Raw genomic sequence first — 21,167 nt, forward strand, 5'->3', positions numbered from 1 at the left:
TCTTCTTGGTTCTCTCATTTATTCCTTTATTTTCTCATTTTTTGCTCTGCTCTCATATTTCTCATTTCTTCTTGGTTTTCTCATTTATTCCTTCATTTTCTCCATTTTTGCTCTGCTCTCATATTTCTGCTTGGTTCTCTCATTTATTCATGCATTTTGTCCATTTTTGCTCTGCTCTCATATTTCTGCTTGGTTCTCTCATTTATTCCTTCATTTTCTCCATCTTTGCTCTGCGCTCATATTTCTCGTTTCTTCTTGGTTCTCTCATTTATTCCTTCATTTTCTCCATCTTTGCTCTGCTCTCATATTTCTCATTTCTGCTTGGTTCTCTCATTTATTCCATCAATTTCTCCATTTTTGCTCTGCTCTCATATTTCTCATTTCTGCTTGGTTCTCTCATTTATTCCTTCATTTTCTCCATTTTTGGTCTGCTCTCATATTTCTCATTTCTGCTTGGTTCTCTCATCTATTCCTTCATTTTCTCCATTTTTGCTCTGCTCTCATATTTCTCATTTCTGCTTGGTTCTCTCATTTATTCCTTCATTTTCTCCATTTTTGCTCTGCTCTCATATTTCTCATTTCTGCTTGGTTCTCTCATTTATTCCTTCATTTTCTCCATTTTTGCTCTGCTCTCATATTTCTCATTTCTGCTTGGTTCTCTCATTTATTCCTTCATTTTCTCCATTTTTGCTCTGCTCTCATATTTCTCCTTTCTGCTTGGTTCTCTCATTTATTGCTTCATTTTCTCCATTTTTGCTCTGCTCTCATATTTCTGCTTGGTTCTCTCATTTATTCCTTAATTTTCTCCATTTTTGCTCTGCTCTCATATTTCTCATTTCTGCTTGGTTCTCTCATTTATTCATGCATTTTCTCCATTTTTGCTTGTCATTTTTTTTCTCCATTAAGCTCTGTTCTCTCCTTTTGCATTTTATGTTTTTAGGTGGTTCTCGTATTTCTCAGCTCTCGTTTCCTCAGGTTTTGCTCCGCAGTCATCCATTTTGTTCTCACACTTTTCTATCTGGTTTTCACTCAGCTCTCTTACTTCTCTGCTCTTCAGTGCTGATAATAATTAGGTCCAAACTGTAGAGCATTAACACTAAAGTCACTAAACAGCTTCTTAATTCTTTGCTCAGTTTGAAACAGTTGTTTTTAGGAGGTGTCAGTGTTTCACATTAACAACCTGAAAGCCAGGTATTAAAATGGAAAGCTAATGGAGCAGTAAAGAGGCAAGAACAAAGCAACCCCCTCATCTCTCTCAGCTTAAAAAATGAACCGTAATACCTTTTAGAATTAAGATCTGTTCCCCCACCTCCTCATTTTCTTAAAAAAGACAGAACAATGAAGACACAGACACTAACGAAGGGAAGTATGCTAGCGTACTTCTGAATATGTCTGGACATTGTTCTTTTTGTCACTGCAGCGCTTCTGTGTTGATTTACATCTCAAAGATACATTATCCATACATTAGTACATCCAGGGGAGGCGTGGGGATGGCGTATTCCTCCTTCACAAGAGAGAGTTGATGCTTTGTTCTTATCAGATTTTGGATCAGCACGTCTCAATTAACCAATATAAACCTAATATTTCCGCAAACACTTTGTCCAACCAACAGAGTCCCACCAGCTGACCTGATTGCTGCCTGCACCTCTTCCGAGACATTTACGTAGGCCCCTTAATCCAGAAGCAAACTAGGATATTGACTGACACAGGAAGCCATCTCTCTCTCCAGGTCTGACATTAGCCTTGTTTGTCTTTCACCATATGCCACCCGTTCCAAAGGTACAATATGTCAAAAGGCTGAAGAGTGGGTTATGCTTGCAGCGTTAAACAGACTGCGCTTTCCTTGCCACCGCCAGCCTAGCAACACCACATTCCCTGTGGAATACATCCTTCGTCATCGAGGGAGAAGAGCCTGTAATGGACGAGTCACTCTTCTGGTTACTGTTTGAATTCTCCAGTCTCCTCCCACGGTTGATGACATTTTGATTAACACTGAACATGAATCCTCTGAGGAATAGTGCTGGCTTTCGGTATTTCAGGGGTGTAATTTATATACAGTAGATATACTGTAGAAGCTTAAAATCAGATAAGCGCAGTAAAAATACAGTGTGTGTACAAAGAAAAGGGGGTGAAATGGAACTGTGTTCTCACAAACGAGACTTCACTGCTGTACAACTCTTTTTTAAACATTTTTAAGCTTCCTTTTTTAAAGCAGGCAAACACAGTTTGACAGCGTGACTTGAATAAGAGGCTGACAGCTGCCAAAATAAACTATGTTCAAGTACAAATGACACCTCCAGGGTTTATCTCATTATTGAACAGACTTAGTAACGTCCCTTGTGTCCATTGTTACCAGCAACAAGTCTATAGCAATCAATGTACAGACTGCACATGATTCTTCCGACACACTCAATACCCATTTGTCCTGCATCTTTTAAACCCCATGTCATGCACTATCAGGAGAGTCATATCATACAGTATCAGGAGACCACTAACCACTGACCTCTCCTCCACATTTATGCAACTATGAATCAATATGTCACTTTGCAAACAAGAGAGAAAGCAATGAGCCCTGAGCAAGGAGAGCTTGAATGAAGTCATGGACAATTACAAATAAAAGATGCATTACAGCTCTGCGACAGTTTTCTAATTCTGGAAATCTGACATTTGTTGTTTTAGAAAGGATATTAAAGGGGATGTGTACGATTGTAGGGAAACACAGTTCTCTCTGGTTTGTTTATGTACAGAAGCTCAGCATGTTTGAGGGAAAAATTTGACTGTTGCTTGTACGTGGCTGTAAATGTATATTCACTGTTTGAATTACCACAGAAACTCATTTGTAACTCGAGATGTTTAGAATTCTAGCACTTTCTGTAATGCAGTTACCTGTCTTCTGAATTTAGAGGCAAAAAAAAAATCCTATATCTGGATGAAGGACAGAAATGATTGGGATGACGTGAACTTAGCCTGACCTCTTAGATAACAGCTGTGCTTTGGTACCCTCTGTATCTGTTAATTTCATTCTACACTGTATATTTCCACTTAATTTCCACCTAGCACTCCATTTTAATAGCCTCCTTATTCACCTCAGTGACCCTAGGCCATTTTTCTCTCCACCTGCTTCCTCATGAATATGTTTCTCGCAAGGCTCCTCTCGCAGAAGGGCCATGAATGAAACAGCAACTTCAGGGCCCAAAAACCATCTCGTCTTACCTGATCCCAGGGACAGATGATGCCTCCGAAAAACATGAACAGGTAACCCATGGCAACCAGACAGGCCCAGATCACTAAGGAGAAGACGTGCAGCAGCTTCTTGAAGACTGACTCGATGCAGACCAGGACGAAGATGCTGAGGAAAATGGCCAGCGCTGTCGGGACGGTGATTACGAAGGCGACGTGAGCCTCGATATCCTGACAAAGAGATAAGAACAGAACACACTTAATCTTTTCAGCTCTACAAATCTGAAACGGCCACATGCTCATGTCCACCCTAAAGACCCGACCATCCATCAGCGCTGGTGTTTGGGACAGTAAAGCAGGTAGTCCCAAATTGCTGCTACCCTGACTATGAATACAGTCTGCTGGACAAAAACTCTAATTGTTTGCTGCTGTATAATTTAGCATCATTTAAATCTGATGTTCACCAAAGCATAAAATACAAAGAGTAAAATGAAAACAGTTCAGTGGAGGGAAAAATAAAAAAAAGACACAAGTTAGAGAATTCTTGCTAGAGTGTGATCAGATGACCACACAGAGATTATTCATTCATTCATTCATTATCTGTAACCGCTTATCCAGTCACGGTGGGTCCAGAGCCTACCTGGAGTTATTGGGCGCAAGGCGACAATACACCCTGGAGGGGGCGCCAGTCCTTCACAGGGCAACACAGACACACACACACACACATTCACTCACACCTATGGACACTTTTGAGTCACCAATCCACCTGCCAATGTGTGTTTTTGGACTGTGGGAGGAAACCGGGGCACCCGGAAGAACCCCACGCAGACACAGGGAGAACACACCACACTCCTCACAGACAGTCACCCAGAAGAACCCCACGCAGACACAGGGAGAACACACCACACTCCTCACAGACAGTCACCCGGAGGAAACCCACGCAGACACAGGGAGAACACACCACACTCCTCACTGACAGTCACCCGGAGGAAACCCACGCAGACACAGGGAGAACACACAACACTCCTCACAGACAGTCACCCGGAGGAAACCCACACAGACACAGGGAGAACACACCACACTCCTCACAGACAGTCACCCGGAGGAAACCCACGCAGACACAGGGAGAACACACAACACTCCTCACAGACAGTCACCCGGACCGGGAATCGAACCCACAACCTCCAAGCCGCTGGAGCTGTGTGACAGCGACACCTACATGCTGCGCCACCGTGCCGCCACACAGAGATTATACAGACATTAATTTTAGAATATAGTACAGATTTCAAAGTTAACACCTGAATAATATGATAAAGTTGTACCAGCACTAAATTATTTAATGCCATTAAAATACATTCATAGTTCGTGAGCCAACCAAACTGAAGCATAGCAAAAAAAAAAAAACAGAGAAGGCAATCCTTTCTGTATAAAGCCCAATGTATACTTCTGAATCAAGTCATAGACACTGTGTAGAAGTGAACCCTATGCTGTAGCCTGACTCACACCTCTAAAGATGGACGGACATTGTTTATGTTGAACCAAAGAAGTACAGGAACATGAACTCCTCTTCTCAGCAAACAGAGACACAGACAACAACAAATCATAGCAAGAAACTTCCTCAGATGTGGTGTGGGCTTCTAGGATGAACAAAAATTTTAAACAAAGAAAAAATACAGACATCTCCGGAAAATAAATAACTCAAAGGGAAGCAGGATCACGCAGGTAAAACGTGCTGGCTTTGTATTCTTTTCTTTCCTGGCACCTCATATAAATGACCTCATACAATGACCTCCTCCCTAAATAGTGCACTTTAAGAATTTATAAATGTAATTCTACTACACCACTGAATTGTTTACTACATAGTGGAGAGGAAGATGTTTGCGATTGAAGTATAAACGCTCACAACAGCATAGGGCTCTTCCGTAGCCTACAGCTTAGGCTCTGCTTTGAGTCAACGTGAAAGTATAAATCAGATGCAAGGCATAACAGGGTCAAGCAGGACAGAGTCTGCTGAGTGAAGATAAACAGAACTGTGCTGGTTATACGACTAATAAATAAAAATAAGGTTTTGTGAGACATGTTGTAGTAGTATTTCGCAATACCACACGAAACATTGTTCACACAAACAGGTTCATAGTCTTTTCCTGTTGTTTAAAGACAAAATGAGTCGTAATGATGGGTTGTGTGTCTTTTCTCAGAGATTATCCTGTCCCAGTGGACTGTTAAACTAGACTAACTGGCAGCTGACAGCATCCAAACTGTGCTCTCCTCAGGTTTATTCAACAGTCTTTGGAGGATTAAATTCCTGGAGGTCCATTCACACTATACCGAGCTCACTGCAAAAATCTATAATGCCCTTTTCACACATGCACAATAGTCCAGAAATATTCCTGAGTTTGCCCGGAAGAACTCCACATCATTTGTTGGCCGACATTACTCTGACTTTATCCTGGTAACACCCTGGTAAATATGCACATAAAGTCTGAGTCAGCGCATGTAAGAAAGCCAGTGGAATGTTCCGGAGTTTCCCCTGCACGCGCTGTACAGGCAATGCACCACACATAAAGCATGTGTTCCCCGCTGCGAGTGTACACCTGATGCTGAAAATCTCCCACTGTGAGCTGCATGCGTGGAAGGCTACTCCGGACCCGACAGTTTATGTGTGAAAGAGGCATTAATGTCTCTGTGGTGTAACTGTATGTCAGAGTAAACAGCTGTAGCTCTGTGTCAGTCAGTTTGTCAGTGCACTGTAATGGCAGAAATGAAGTACTCTTCCTTGTAAAATCCATTCTGTAAATTTCTAAAGTTAACAGCTCAGGGCTGCACTCCTGAATGACTGTCAGTTGTGAATCCATTCTGATGAGGTTCATTCTCTCTGCTCTTATGTCTGTAACTGAAACTTGATTTTAAACAAGGAAACCAATATGTTAGAGTCAAAACCGAGTGAATAAACCAATTGCAATTAATTGTGATTTATCAGGATTAACCACAGACTGATGAAATTACACAGACTTATTTGTTGTTGTTGTTGTTGTTGTCGTTAGATCATGTGTTGTAATGGTGCTAGCCTGGGGCTCAATCTTGCTAACCAGAGGATAGTCTGGCATTGCCAGACTCTCTAGGGACCGTCTGGCACCTCTGGCTACTAAATGTGTCTAAAGAAAAAGAAATTATGACTGACACCGAAAACAACCAATCACAAGTCTTGCGGACCTATAGAAGAAAACAGAGCCAATCAGAATGCACTGAAAGTATCAGATGCTCCATCACAACTTGTATCTTTATTTCCTTTTTTTGCAGGGATTTAGGAATAAAAATTCACTTCCACTTACAATAGAATCAACAATTAATTAACTGTATTCTACATAAATCAATGGTACATTGGTGCACACGGGTGCAGTATCCCAGTAAACATTTAGCCGTTGATTCAACGTTGAAATAACGTAATGACTGCCGTCTAATCAACGTTCTCTTAAGGTTGAAAATGAAAGTTGAAAAGACGTCCAAACACAGACGTTGAAAAGACGACTATTAGACGTGTTTTGGAAGTCCACTGACGTTATCGATTGGTCACCACTTAACTAACTTATTAAGATGGATTTTGGACGTCCATTGACGTTTAAAATATGTCCTTGACGGACAGACTACTTTTAGACCCATTTTGAACGTCCAGTTACAGGGAAGTGAACCTGCAGCAATACATTAGAATGCATGTTGTCACATGCCCCCTGCCCGTTGTCCACTTTCCAGATCAGTATGTAGTGATTGCATCGCCCTATACTGTGAGTAAATGCATTCATGTGAAGTCATTAAGTCACTAGGCCATGACCTCTGTAATGACTGCCTTGTGCTTTCACAACCTGAACCTGAGCTATCTCCATTAGCTCCAGTCAGACATATTTGAATGCTCTAGAAACTTTCACACAGACCCTAAGCATTTCTGCTGGCAATAACTTTATAATTGTGCAACTAAGGCCTTTGGTAAACAGCAATTGTTGAGGTCAAGATGACAAGATTTGTGGGATAATCAGGCCACACATTAGTTTTAAGCTTACAGCACAAGACCAAGCCTGTTTTACACCATTCAGTAATCTTGAACATGTATCTAACAATCATTTTAAATCACATTAACCCTATGCAGGGAGTTGTGGTGGGATCTGAGCCTTCGCGGAAAACTATTAGGCCAGGCACACACTCTTCCACACATACGAACACTTGTTTCTGGACTGTGGGAAGAAACCAGAGCACCTGGAGGAAACCCACTGAGACAAGGGGAGAACACACCAAACTCCTCAAATTCAATGACCCAGGGGCTGTGTGACAATGACACTACTTGCAGCGCTGCCCTGACACTGCTAGGTTACCCATTCATATCAAAGTTAATGCAACATTAGCCCAGAAAAATGGCATTTAACATAAATGTACATTATGACTCAACTATTTGGCCCCCATTAGAGCACACACGGCACATGATGTTTCATCACAGCTGGGATATTTGCTCAAATTCCCCACACTCAAAAAAAAAAATATTGACTGCAGTTCTGGCTAATCTCACTAATCCTGGCTGCTTCAGTTTATGCAAAAAAGCATACATTAGCAACGCAGCCTGCTTTGTTTGTCATTGGGGCTATAGAACGATGATGGGAAAAGACGGCTTGATTACCAGCCATTTACATTGTGTTCATTTGCCATATGCTGGCAACTGGCACAGCACAGAGCAAAAAAAAAATCTCCCTGTGCTGCTTCTAATGCAGACGGCAGCATCCTAAGCCGTTCTGCCACGCTGTCGCTTCATGTCCGCATCTCTCACCCTGGAGATGCACAGAAACATGTTCAGTGTTATAGGAGATGACATGGTGCGAATTCGGCTGGATCTCTGCTTTCTGCTTCGCACATGCCATCTCTCAGACAAAGAGAGAGAGAGAGAGAGAGAGACTCAAACTAGGCACACACAGACAGAAAAAAACAAGTGAAGCCCTATGCATAATGGATGAAGTCTAGCTTTAAGAGACACCCAAGATCTGAGAGGTCTGTAAAAACTGCAAGGGTGCTGTGTGTGTGTATATACGTGTGTGTGTGTGTGTTTGGGGGGTTGGCTTCATTGAAGGAGCAAGCAGGATTCTAGCAGGCTTGCTCCAGCCTTTCAGCTTTCTGACACACAGCTCCAGGAAATCACCTCGTCTGGAAAGACGGATTTTGCTTTTTTTGGTGCTGCAATATTAGAGGCTTTCAAACACTGAGACAACAACAAATTTATCCATTCCCACCCCCTAAATCGAATTGAGGCTCTTTAACTCTCAGGTTGTTGGTGATAACCTAATTTTGGTGCAGTTAAAGCCCTCTCTGCAGGGATCAGACCCTGGCATGACATTTATCTAAACACGTGGGTGTGAATCATCAAGTTAATGATGCACTACAACACTTTTATTTCATTTTTTTATTAAATATATTAACTGTAAGATATGTTATTTTAGCACTCGCTTCAGGACATGTTTGTGCTGTTCTTGAGAAAACCCTGCTTAAAAACAGACGGGAGCCCCTGTTTTGTTTTTGTTGTTCACATGCATGGCCACCAGAGGTCGCTCTCACTAACGCAGCACAGATCAGGGCTGGGATGTGAACTCTTGTGAAATCTCTGGTGGCTGAGTAGTTGAACTGCAATAACACAGACAAGCAGTGCAGGGTTTCTCGACTTTGAAGCTGTAAGTAATTGTAAATATACTACCTAGTGTTATTTTAAATGTGAGAAATATATTAAAATGCATGTTTAAGTATTAGAATATATGCATAATATGTTCATTCATTAATTGTCTGTAAACGCTTATCCAGGTCAGGGTTGCAGTGAGTCCGGAGCCTACCCGGAATCACTGGACACAAGGTGGGTACACATCCTGTAGGGGGCACCAGACAGGGCGACACACACACACTTGCACCTACAGACACTTTGAGTCGCCAATCAACCTACCAACGCGTGTTTTTTGGAGCATGGGAGGAAACCGGAGCACCCAGAGGAAACCCACGCAGACACAGGGAGAACACACCACACTCCTCACAGACAGTCACCTGGAGGAAACCCACGCAGACACAGGGAGAACACACCACACTCCTCACAGACAGTCACCCGGGGGAAACCCACGCAGACACAGAGAGAACACACCACACTCCTCACAGACAGTCACCCGGGGGAAACCCACGCAGACACAGGGAGAACACACCACACTCCTCACAGACAGTCACCTGGAGGAAACCCACGCAGACACAGGGAGAACACACCACACTCCTCACAGACAGTCACCCGGGGGAAACCCACGCAGACACAGAGAGAACACACCACACTCCTCACAGACAGTCACCCGGAGGAAACCCACGCAGACACAGAGAGAACACACCACACTCCTCACAGACAGTCACCCGGAGGAAACCCACAAAAATGGACAATAAGCATATGTTAACATGAACTGAAACTTCCTTTGGTTACTTATTAATAATGTAATCATGTCACACCATTTAAATAGTAAAGAAAAAGGACAGCAGTAATGCACAACTCCTAAAGGCTAAGCCATGGACAACCATTGCAGAGTTTCTGCCAATTCCTACATGGGTTTGTGAGCACAGAGGACAGACACTGAGCCCCCAAGCACAGCCTTGTGTAGCGGCAGCACCACAGAGCAAAGCACAGGCAGAAAGGACAGGCTGTTTCAGCTGCCATTCACTGGATGGACTGAAGGCACTGCAGAAGCAGGTCATGGGGAGGGAGAGACACATCTTCAGAAACTGCCCTACAGCGCACTCTGGGCTTTTTTTTTCCCCAACAAACAGTGTGATGTGTGCAGCCACTGGAATGGGAAAGACCCTCACGCTCCAGACCACTGAGGCTGAGCTTAAGCTGTGAATATAGGTCAGGCAGTCAGGACTCAAGACGAGGCAGCAGCAGCACGGACAAGAGCACATGTACACCCACAGAGTTGTATCCTGGCCACTTAGCACAGCCTTTTATAGAGAGCCACGCGCTCGGTGCAAGAGATGATGCTTTTTCAAGCATCTGTTATTTAGAGACTCGTCTGGCTTTGAGTGGAATCTGCGGCATGGAAGAAAAAAAGTCTCACTGCAATTTAGCAGCGTGTCAATATTTTGCTTTGGCTCACAGACTCGCTCTTGCTTGCCGTTCTAATGAATGGTGCTTTTTTCCACCAAACGCTGCCTAAAATACCCGACATAGCCGGGTGGCTGAGCGCAGGGTTACAGACACAGAAACAGTCTACAACACAATCTGTATGTGATCGATTTTATATTTTAGAGCCATTTGTTGGAGCTTGTGTAAAAGTTTATGTATCTAGTCCAACACGTCGTACGCTAATAGATCACTACCATTTCTGGACCATGCAAAGCAATGGAAATCCTAAGGATTAGAAAAAGTAAGTCATTACAAGTCTGAAAAACAAGGCACGAATTCAGAGGGAGGGCTTTTTTTCTACCTTCTGCGCAGCAGGCTGTGGACAGGATTTAAAAGGAAGAGTCTTATCATTGACAGGTTAATAGTTTCTGCTTGATTCGTTCAACATAATTAGCCATGATTAAGCCTGTTGATTTTCCAGATTATGCTCGTCCTCCATCCTTCCAAGATCTTTATGGCTCTCGGTATGAATCGATGTGAAAGGACTTTGAAGCCAGACATGAAATGCTCCATAAAATAAACAAAGGCATGTGGCTACAGTGTAAACAGCGCTGATTTCCCAGAGACGCTCCCAACCCCTACTCCTCCAGTCCCTTCGTTATCTTCACAGAGTGCTCTGAAAATGTGCTGGCTGCCATCCAAAGCACTACAAAGGATGGGAAGCATCAGCTGCGCACAGCGGGGGAGCTGTACCTGTGTCAGAGGGAGTCTGGGAAGGAAAGAGACAAGAAGAAAAAGAGAAGGTGGTAGAGAGGGAGAGTGGGAGCCACAAATCTGAGACACTAGGAGTGGGACACTAGGAGACTCTCTTGCCGAATTGCTTCCTCTGTGAGGTTCACATCAATCAGCACCTGATTTCACCCATGGTGCCTGGGACCTAATGCCCGGTGCCCTTATTTCCTTCATGGTTCTTCCCTATCACCCCATGCACTCACCAGCCCTGAGGCGAAGAAGACAGCCAGCAGTGCCAGGCAGGCGCCCATCACGATGAGCAGCAGAAAGACGATGAGCGGGTGCTGCTGGCTCATGCGGCAGTACGACTCGTAAAGCCAGTCGGGTGACCTTTGCCTTCGGCCGCCCTCTCCGGACCCCTTGCCTGTACCGGGCGTGTTGCCCCGCTCCAGCAGGTAGCGCCTCCCACGCATGGCCCCCCTCCACATAGAGATGGCAGGTGACAGAGCCTTGGGCTGGTTCTCCTTCTCGTCCTCCTCCTCCTCGCGGAGCTCTCTCAGATGCAGCGCGGCGGCTCGGGTGTGGGGGGCGCGACTCTGCCGGGACGCCGACAGGACGCTTTCCACTTCGGAGCGCAGCATCGCGCAGGCAACATGTTGGACTGGCGAGCGAGCAGCAAGAGAGAGAGTGAGGCGAGTGTGAGGCAGCGCAACTGTGTATGTAAGAGTGAGGGAGGGGGGGGAATAGGGAGGGACCAGAGAGGGAGGAAAGGAGGGAGGGGGAGAGCTAAGAGGGAAAGGGAAGCAGAGTGATACAGAGGACTGTGAAAAGCAGAAATGCAACCCACTTCTAAGACTTTTTGAAGGTGTGGAAAAGCAGCTTGCTGATGTCTTTGAAAAGCTGGAGTCAAGTCATTCACAAAGAAAAATGTCACCATCTTATACACAACTTTCATCTTTGAGTGGCAGGAGGAAGAGTCAGGACTGCGTCAAATCTGAACACTATCCGAGGAGAAGAAGGAGATGTTATTGAATAACCTTTTCAAACCAAACAAAGAAGCTGCTGGTGTTCTCAGAACAACGGACTAATCACCCTGCCTTCAGCATCACTGAATGTGCTGGGGGTGAGTTGGAGCTCAAAAGCGTGAACTTTGAAAGTGTGGAAGAATATCTCTTCAGGTTTCATTAAAAAACTGATATCAAGTCTCAAAACACGGTAATAAAATGCAAAGTGTGGGTGCAGTTAATGCTGGAAAAGTACAAAAACACACGTTGGTAGGTGAATTGGCGACTCAAAAAAAAAGTGTGTGTGTGTTGCCCTGTGAAGGACTGGCGCCCCCTTCAGGGTGTATTCCCGCCTTGCGCCCAATGATTCCAGGTAGACTCTGGACCCACCGTCACCCTGAACTGGATAAGGGTTACAGATAATGGATGAATGAATGAATAAATAAAAATAGCACAAAAAGTGTTCGGTAGATTATTTCTTTGTTGTAACAATGTTTCTAGGCAATAAATCTAATATCGTTGGAAAGTCTGTTCATTTCCCTTTTAAATGGTGCCATATTTGTAAGGAACATGCATTTATGGGATGAGCAGTAGAGCTGAGTATGTGGGTTGCACCCATTAAAAATTTGCCAAATCCTCTCTGCCAATGCCAAACAGTTCATTGTGTGTGATGGTGTGGGGCGGCATCTCCCTCACTGGAAAAACAAGGCTTGTCATCATTGGAGGCAGTCACAATGCAGAGAGATAGAGATGAGATTCTGCAAGCAGTGGCAGTCTGATATCTCCACAGTCTGGGACCGAACTCTAACGTCCAAGATGACAACACTTATCCCCACAGCGAGGGGTTTATCAGAGACTACCTCCAGAATTTTGGAGTGGAGAGGATGGAATGGCCTGCCAGCTACTGAACACTTGTGGGATCAGCTTGGGCGTGCCAGAGTGACCGACACAACCATGTTGGCTGACTTGCAACTGGTTGAAGAATGGCATGCTGGTTGAAGAATGGGATGCCATCTCACAGCCTGTGTGACCAAGATGGTGACCAGCGTGAGGAGGAGGTGGAGGCTGTTGTGGCTGTGTATTGTTCTTCCACACGCTACTGAGGCTTCTGTTTGTTAAATGAATGAATTATGAAATTGCCAATATGTTCTTGTTCACACGAGTCAATTGCAGAATAAGCTGTTTGGTACAATTCTGAAATCTCAGCACTGTCAGAAGGGAAATACAATCAGAACCCCATTTTATCCCATGATTTCTGATTTACACAGCCCACAATTTGGCCTTTTGTGCCCTTGCTGTACCTCGCTGACTCTGGGATATGAATCTAAATCCGAGCTGTAGTCAAAGGCAGTGAGCTTCATGGTCCTTAAATGCTGATGTGAACAGCGGGTATAGTGCAGGTCAAAGACATGCTATAAAATGCAAGTAAAAGTTGTGGAAGTCGCACAGTCACGTCATCACACAGTCGATCCGAGGACGCCAGAGAGAGATGAGAGGGAGGCAGAGCATGTGAGAGACTGAGGGAGAGAGCGGGGAATAGGGAGGGACCGGAGAGAAGAGAAATGGGAGGGGGAGCAGTAGAGAGGAGGGCAGAAAGAAGAAAAAGAAGAGAGAGAGAGAGAGAGAGAGAGTAAGGGCAGAAAAGCCACACATGAGACAAGCAACATTTCCTCCACACAAGCTGTGGTCTAAAGATAGAATCAGCCACAGATTTGCTAAGAGAAAGCCCTGATCCTGCAAACAGTCTTAGCTGGAGTGGGGGAGAATCATTTCAGATAATCCACATCTATTGCAGCCTGACCTTTAGACTCCATTCTAGCATCACAGTTTCCTCCAGTAAAGCCAGGGCCTGGGTGGAACACACCTAGCTCACGGCGCTGTGTTCTAACAGCTGCTTTATCTATTCTGAGACTCTAATCTGTGATTGTGTTCAAAATACTGCATCAGAATGGACTATATTCACCCACGTGGGGCAACTTCAAACCTGCTTCTAACAGATGAGCAGTACATAAGCCTTCAACTTTGACAAATTAGGTCAAATCAGCCTCCATTCTTAACTTCTGAACTAATCTGGAAACAGGCAATAAAGAAGAACAGTTCAAACTAAATCAAATCAAATCAAATTTATTTGTGTAGCACTTTTTACAACTGATGATGTCACAAAGCAGCTTCACGGAATTCCAGTAAGACAAAGATTTGACATGAAGTGTAAACAATGGTAAAATCCCCAGGTGAATGAGGCCAAGGGCGACAGTGGGAAGGAAACACTCACTCAGAGCTGAGGAGGAACCAAGGGTGACCTATCCTCCTCTGGTCAATCTACTGGTGATAATAGTTAGGAGTCCGTGAGAACTTCAGTGTAGGGGCAGCTTCAAGGCACTTGGTGGTTGTTGGAGCGTGGGCAGCTGCTCTGAAGCGTGGAGGAGGAGCTCGACAGCCATCCATCAGTGTCCAGACAGACAGGTAAAGGGATGGAGTTAGTTGTGATCTGTTTGGGTGAATGTAGAGCAGAGAATGTGAACATTTACAGTGTGTCTAATGACTCCAGGAGATCTGACTATGACAGGTTTAACTAAAAGGAGAGGAACCAGAAGGAACTTCCCGAAGCACTGGCATCCCTCTGCTCCACCGTCAACAAACCTGAGTGATCGCGTGAAGCTGCGGACGACACCAGCGTCTCAGTTTACTATAATTCCCTGTGTCCATGGACCCCCCGGATCTGCCGCCTTTATCTATGGGGGAGCATTAACTACCAAAAGATAAACTGAACTAATGAGTTTTTAGCCCAGATTTGAAGATTGTGACTGTGTCTGAGTCCTGAACGTTTTCTGGAAGATCATTCCAGAGTTCTCAGCCCCCAGCTGAGGCCTTCTGAATTCTGGGAACTATTAAAAAGCCAGTACTCTGTGATCTGAGTAAATGTGGAGGCACATAGTAGGAAATAGTATCTTGAAGGTATTCAGGATCGAGCCCATGTAGAACTTTATACGTTAATAACAGAGTTTTGTAATCGATGCGGAATTTAACAAGCAGCCAATGACGTGATGACAGAACTGAACTGATATGTTCAAGTTTATTTAAATTGAAGTTTACCTAAAAAAGTTCATCCTGTTTAGTATCACCGTGGGTCCCAAACGTGGGGCGATTGCTCTAAGACTGCAAGGGAAGCTCAGCTACCCCTAAAATGTCAAAAAAATAAGTGATCAAATATATACTGTTGTGTGTACATGTCAGTGAATAAATATGCACTACAACGCGCTCAACTTTTGTTCAGAATCAGCTTCTTATCACTGGTAAAGACGCGGCTTTCCTCTCAATCATTCCCACAGCTTCACGGTGCTTTAAACAGTGAGGACGCTGAGCGTCCACAGAGTTCAATAGCGAAGCAGCGAAGTGCAGCGAAACAAGACGAGTCATTGGATAAATGCTGGGCTTTGTCCCGCCCATCGGACGCTCAGCGTCTCCGGGGGTCTATGGGGAAGTGGGCTGGCCTCGGCTGGCCCAGACGCTCAGCTTCTGCATGATGATTGGATGATCTGTCTGAGGCTGAATCCCTTTTTGATTGACAGTGAAATGAGCGAATCAGAGATCCTTTGGTGTAAAGATCCGTGGGAGCATTACATTTTCATTCTGTTCTGAGTTGAACCAGACTTTCCGAAACCTCTTAGCGGCATTTTCTTTGTTAAAAACGACTAGCGACAAATCGAGCTTCTATTTCTGGTGGGTTTTTTGTAGCTGCTTGTGTTTGGAGACTGACTTCTATCACTCTTTCTGACTTCTATCACTGTTTCTGTCCAGCGGGTGCTGCTGAGCCCCTCCACCGTCACAAAGCACTCACAGGCGGACACACTTCACATGGGCCAAGGCCGTTTAAGCAGCCTAGCTCTGCTGGCCATTGAGAGGACACTAGTCAAGTCCCTGGAAAAGACGCCTTGAGCTTCCCCACCTTGAAAGACCAGCATCCGCCACTGGTCCCAAACCTACTTAGAATCACTGGTCGCCAGTCCATAACAGGGCATCACACATTCACCCAGTCACTCACACACTCATCCAGACACTGACACTGACAATTTCACACACTCTCCCTTTCCACCTGTGGAAAAGTTCAGACAGCCTCTCCATCTAACAACACGTGTGGACTGTGGGAGGTGAGAGAGCACCTGGAAGAAACCCACACAGACACAGAGAGAACACACCACACACCTCACAAACAGTGAGCAGAGTCTAATAAGAGTATCTGGACTATCACAGGTCTCTTCTTCACAGCATGCAGTCGGCATCATGGGAAATATATCCACGCTGATTTCTTTGAAAAACGAATGCCCTCCTAAGGCCTTTCAAAGAATGGCAACTGAAATCCAAGCACCGCAAATTTTGTATCACATTTAGCAGTTGATGGTTCTGATATTGTCAGGTTTTTTAAAACTTGAATACACTACGGGTTGTCTCTGAAAGCCAAGTTTAATGAGTCAGAGCCATAAATCTGCCTTCAAACTTTAGTGAAAGATTCTGAAAGGAAAGAAACATGACTGAGCTTCATGGTCAGAAATGCTTCCAAGTTTCCCCAAGAGTTTTGTGCAGGTTAAAGGGAAAACTGAGGCTGCTGCTCAGAAGAATTGTGTGAGGTTGTAAAAACTGCAGTTATTGGATCTCCTGAAGCGCAAACATTGCCTTAAAGCCCAGATTTGGATCCGCTGTACCACCTGCATAGTCCTTCCCCAACGTGAGCAAATCACTTCTTGGCTGATGCCCTACTTGTGTGTGTGAACATGATTCATGAATATGAAAGCCTTCAAGAAACAACATTATGGCTTCAGTGAAATACTTCCTTCCAAACCATGAGATAATAATTCTCATAAAATAATTCTCATTGCAGCAGGTAAAAATAAAGCCACTCTGAAATGCCATTTCTTTATATCACTGCTGTCCAAAGAACAACTCATACCTCGGTTTTTGTCGGTTACGAGTCCGGTACATCATTTGAACACAGCAGTGGTGATTCACGTATGATAATTTCATGAGGAATGGACCAATAGAAATGCTCCAAAATTATTTACGGGTGGCACGGTGGCGCAGCAGGTAGTGTCGCAGTCACACGGCTCCAGGGACCTGGAGGTTGTGGGTTCGATTCCCGCTCCAGGTGACTGTCTGTGAGGAGTGTGGTGTGTTCTCCCTGTGTCTGCGTGGGTTTCCTCCGGGTGACTGTCTGTGAGGAGTGTGATGTGTTCTCCCTGTGTCTGCGTGGGTTTCCTCCGGGTGACTGTCTGTGAGGAGTGTGGTGTGTTCCCCTGTGTCTGCGTGGGTTTCCTCCGGGTGACTGTCTGTGAGGAGTGTGGTGTGTTCTCCCTGTGTCTGCGTGGGTTTCCTCCGGGTGCTCCTTCCACAGTCCAAAAACACACGTTGGTAGGTGGATTGGCATCTCATAAGTGTCCTTGGTGTGAGTGTGTGAGTGAAAGTGTGTGTGTGTGTGTTGCCCTGTGAAGGACTGGCGCCCCCTCCAGTGTGTATTCCTGCCTTGCGCCCAGTGATTCCAGGTAGGCTCTGGACCCACCGCGACCCTGAACTGGATAAGGGTTACAGATAATGAATGAATAAAAATCTTTTTACGTTGACTTCCATTAAAAATTAAGGAGTCTTTTCCTTCTCCTGTTACTATAAGGTACTATTTTGGAGGTACATATTTTTCTTTAGACAGGGACGATATATTACATCTGATTATGCAACAAAAAGCCACAGTCATTTCCTTCCAGTAGTGATCACACACAGTGAGTCACTTGTCTGTCTGTTTATATTGGCCTGACACTAATTAGGGATTGCTGCCAAATCCTGTCAATACACAGAAATGCCCTGATATGGTGCAATAGCCATCAATTATCTCCCATGCGAAACACTAGCTATTGATAGCTTCTGTGTGAACTAGTTCATGTTTTTGGAAATGTAGATCCCAGTGAAATAAGCAGAGGACACTGTCACCTTGAATAACTGGGCTTTAACATACAAAGTTCCTAGGATGAGTGGATGGGAAGAGACAGAATAGGCCTACCTCGGTCCAGACGTGGATCAAGCGAGAGATCTATACGGATCTGTGACCCATTTGTAATAAATTAATGAGAATAAATAATGATATTCATAGAGCAGCGACAGACAACAGGCACAGTTAAGCCAGTTAATACGGCTGAGCTTCTCTCAGCTGTGTCAATCAGACTGATTATTTACTCTGCATGATGAGAGGGAGGACTGTGGTTTGCTCCAGAATGATCGAAGCTGATGCAGAGAAGTGAATGTTTAAAGACGAGCCGACAGAGCCGTTTGTGCTCACCTCTCCTGCGGCCAGTTCTAATTCGGCGAGTCTTACAGTCCCACAAGGAGACGAGGCACAACTCGAGGTTTAGACCTTTACTGTGATGAAAGTTTAGCAAACCCCGGAGGAAACCCACGCAGACACAGGGAGAACACACCATACTCCTCACAGACAGTCACCCGGAGGAAACCCACGCAGACACAGGGAGAACACACCACACTCCTCACAGACAGTCACCCGGAGGAAACCCACGCAGACACAGGGAGAACACACCACACTCCTCACAGACAGTCACCAGGAGCGGGACTCGAACCCACAACCTCCAAGTCCCTGGAGCTGTGTGACTGCGACACCTACCTGCTGCGCCACTGTGCCGCCCACATATCACCATGTGCTCTAATAAGTTTTCTAAATATCCCTGACCTATAGGATCTAGATAAGTACCACAGAGAAAACAGAGAAGGGTGCACCAGTTTGGGAACTGCAGAACAATGCCAGTATCTGTTATCTGTTCATGGGCGTATCTGGCAATGCCAAAACTGAAACCAATATACACCAAACAATCTCTGGATTAGGAACATCTACCTTGTATCTACACACATTGTCCACATTTTAGCTCCACTAACCACACAGGAGCACTCTGTAGTTCTACAGTTACAGACGATAATCCATCTGTTTTTCTACTATTTTCTTATCCCATATCATCCTGTTCTTTAATGGTCAGGACTCCCCTCAGAGCAGGTATGGTTTTGGTGATGGATAATTCTCAGCGCTGATATAAATGGATCAGACACAGCAGTGCTGCTGGAGTTTTTAAACACTGCGTTAGACACTCCTACCTCATCCAAAGGACACTGTCGGCTTTATGTTTTTGGTCGGTGGACTATTCTCAGTCCAGCAGTGACACAGAAGCCTTAAAAACTCCAGCAGCACTGCTGTGTCTGATCCACTCTACACCAGCACAACACACACTAACACACCACCACCACGTCAGTGTCACTGCAGCGCTGAGAATGATCCACCACCACATCACACCTGCTCTGTGGGGGTCCTGAGCACTGAAGAGCAGGGTGTAATGGGGATAGGAAAGTATGCAGAGCAACAAATGGTAATATGGTTGATCTGATAATACACATCCCTATTACAGCAAACTAAAACAGTGTCATCTGTCTCATTCCGCCCCTCTGCCATGGCATCGCCTTCCCTTCTATTCTCAATAAGCATGCTCTATGATGACTTGTCTGTTACAGCATCCATGTTAATGGACATTGCACTCTATTTACAGTTACCTGACAGGACATTTAATTATATGAGGCTAATAGCATGTGCCCTGCATATGTCCCTGTACCATGGGGTCATGCTGTTCATTTCACAAGCCCCTCAAGCAGTTCCCCATTGACTCCTTATTGATTTCTGAAACGATTTGCCTTTGAAAACAACACGTTTTGCCAAATCCAAAATCCCATTTTCCTAAACCCTTGTTATGCCACTAAAACAAACAAAGACATTCTTTATATATCAAGTGCTACACTGCTACTATAAGCCACCTGTCATTGTATCTCCCACAATATAGAGCCCTCTGTTTCCTGTCATACGTACGACATGTTCAAGACGTTCTGTCTGCTACTCTACACGCTCTGTGAATGTGTGCATAGATTTGAATGTTAGCCATCAGACAAAGTGATAAGTGCATAAAATTACTGTATTTGGTTTGGACCTAAAGGATTTTCCACACGCAAATGAAAATGTGTTTGATTTGAAAAGAACTGCAATTAAGAACAAGCACAGAAAGCCACAAAATCTGTGAAGGAAAAAAAAATGTAAGTATAAATACAAAGGGGTAACAAAGGGCTGTTTTAGCTGTGAGCAGAGCATGGATTTTGGAGAACAGTATGGTATTTAAATGCATATTATATTCTGAAATCTTGAAATCTTGTCTCCTCTTATTCTTGAACACAAAAGGAAGGGCCACTATTTTGTTTCACCAGAGAGAGAGAGAGATAGAGAGAGGGAGAGAGTGAGAGTGAGAGAGAGAGAGAGAGAGAGAGAGAGGGGGAGAGAGTGAGAGTGAGAGAGAGAGAGAGAGAGAGAGACAGAGAGAGGGAGAGAGGGAGTGAGAGAGAGAGAGAAAGAGAGGGAGAGAGGGAGTGAGAGAGAGAAAGAGAGAAATAGAGAGAGAGTGTGAGAGAGAGAGATAGAGAGAGAGAGAGAAAGAGAGAGTGTGAGAGAGAGAGGGAGGGAGTGTGAGAGAGAGAGAGAGAAATAGAGAGAGAGTGAGAGAGAGAAAGAAAGAGAAATAGAGAGAGTGTGAGAAAGAGATAGGGAGAGAGAGAGAGAGGGGGAGAGAGAGAGAGAGAGAGAGAGAGAGAAAAATAGAGAGAGAGTGAGTGAGAGAGAGAGAGCTAGAAAGAGAGAGATAGAGAAAGAGAGAGAGTGAGTGAGAGAGAGAGATAGAGAGAGAGAGAGGGAGCGAGAGAGAGAGAGTGAGAAAGAGAGAGAGAGAGTATGAGAGGTAGAGAGAGAGAGAGAGAGCGAGAGAAAGAGATAGTGAGTGAGAGAGATAGAGGGAGAGAGAGAATGAGAGAAAGCGAGATAGAGAGATAAATAGAGAGACAGAGAGAGAGAGACAGCGAGAGAGAGAGACTAATATGTCTCTAAATATGATTTATTGTCTTTGTGCCTTCTTGGCGCTCCTGGTGTGGAGTGCAGCTCCAGGTTGAGAACAATGGTCTCTGATTGGGAGCCCTGACACACAGCAGGAAAGGAAAGAGGCTGTTCCACGATGGCGCTGCACCCTTGTGCAGAATGTGCTTTTCTGCACTCAGATTACCCATGA

General features: G+C 44.7%; 1 protein-coding gene across 3 annotated transcripts in view; it reads right to left on the minus strand.

The window, feature by feature from the left end:
- adcy2a (adenylate cyclase 2a) overlaps nt 1-21,167 on the minus strand; it is a 181,201-nt gene that overhangs the window by 150,373 nt on the left and 9,661 nt on the right. For 2 of the 3 annotated variants that reach the window (XM_066683043.1, XM_066683042.1), the window contains exons 1-2: nt 11,290-11,680; nt 3,214-3,411 (exon numbers count right to left, since the gene is read on the minus strand). In XM_066683043.1, the coding sequence (XP_066539140.1) occupies nt 3,214-3,411; nt 11,290-11,667 (576 nt within the window). In that variant the 5' untranslated portion in view covers nt 11,668-11,680. Of the gene's footprint in view, nt 1-3,213; nt 3,412-11,289; nt 11,681-21,167 lie in introns of those variants that run through there. The other variant, XM_066683044.1, reaches the window with a different exon arrangement.

This window comes from Hoplias malabaricus, chromosome 10 (genome assembly GCF_029633855.1).
Source record: "Hoplias malabaricus isolate fHopMal1 chromosome 10, fHopMal1.hap1, whole genome shotgun sequence".
NCBI lineage: Eukaryota > Metazoa > Chordata > Actinopteri > Characiformes > Erythrinidae > Hoplias > Hoplias malabaricus.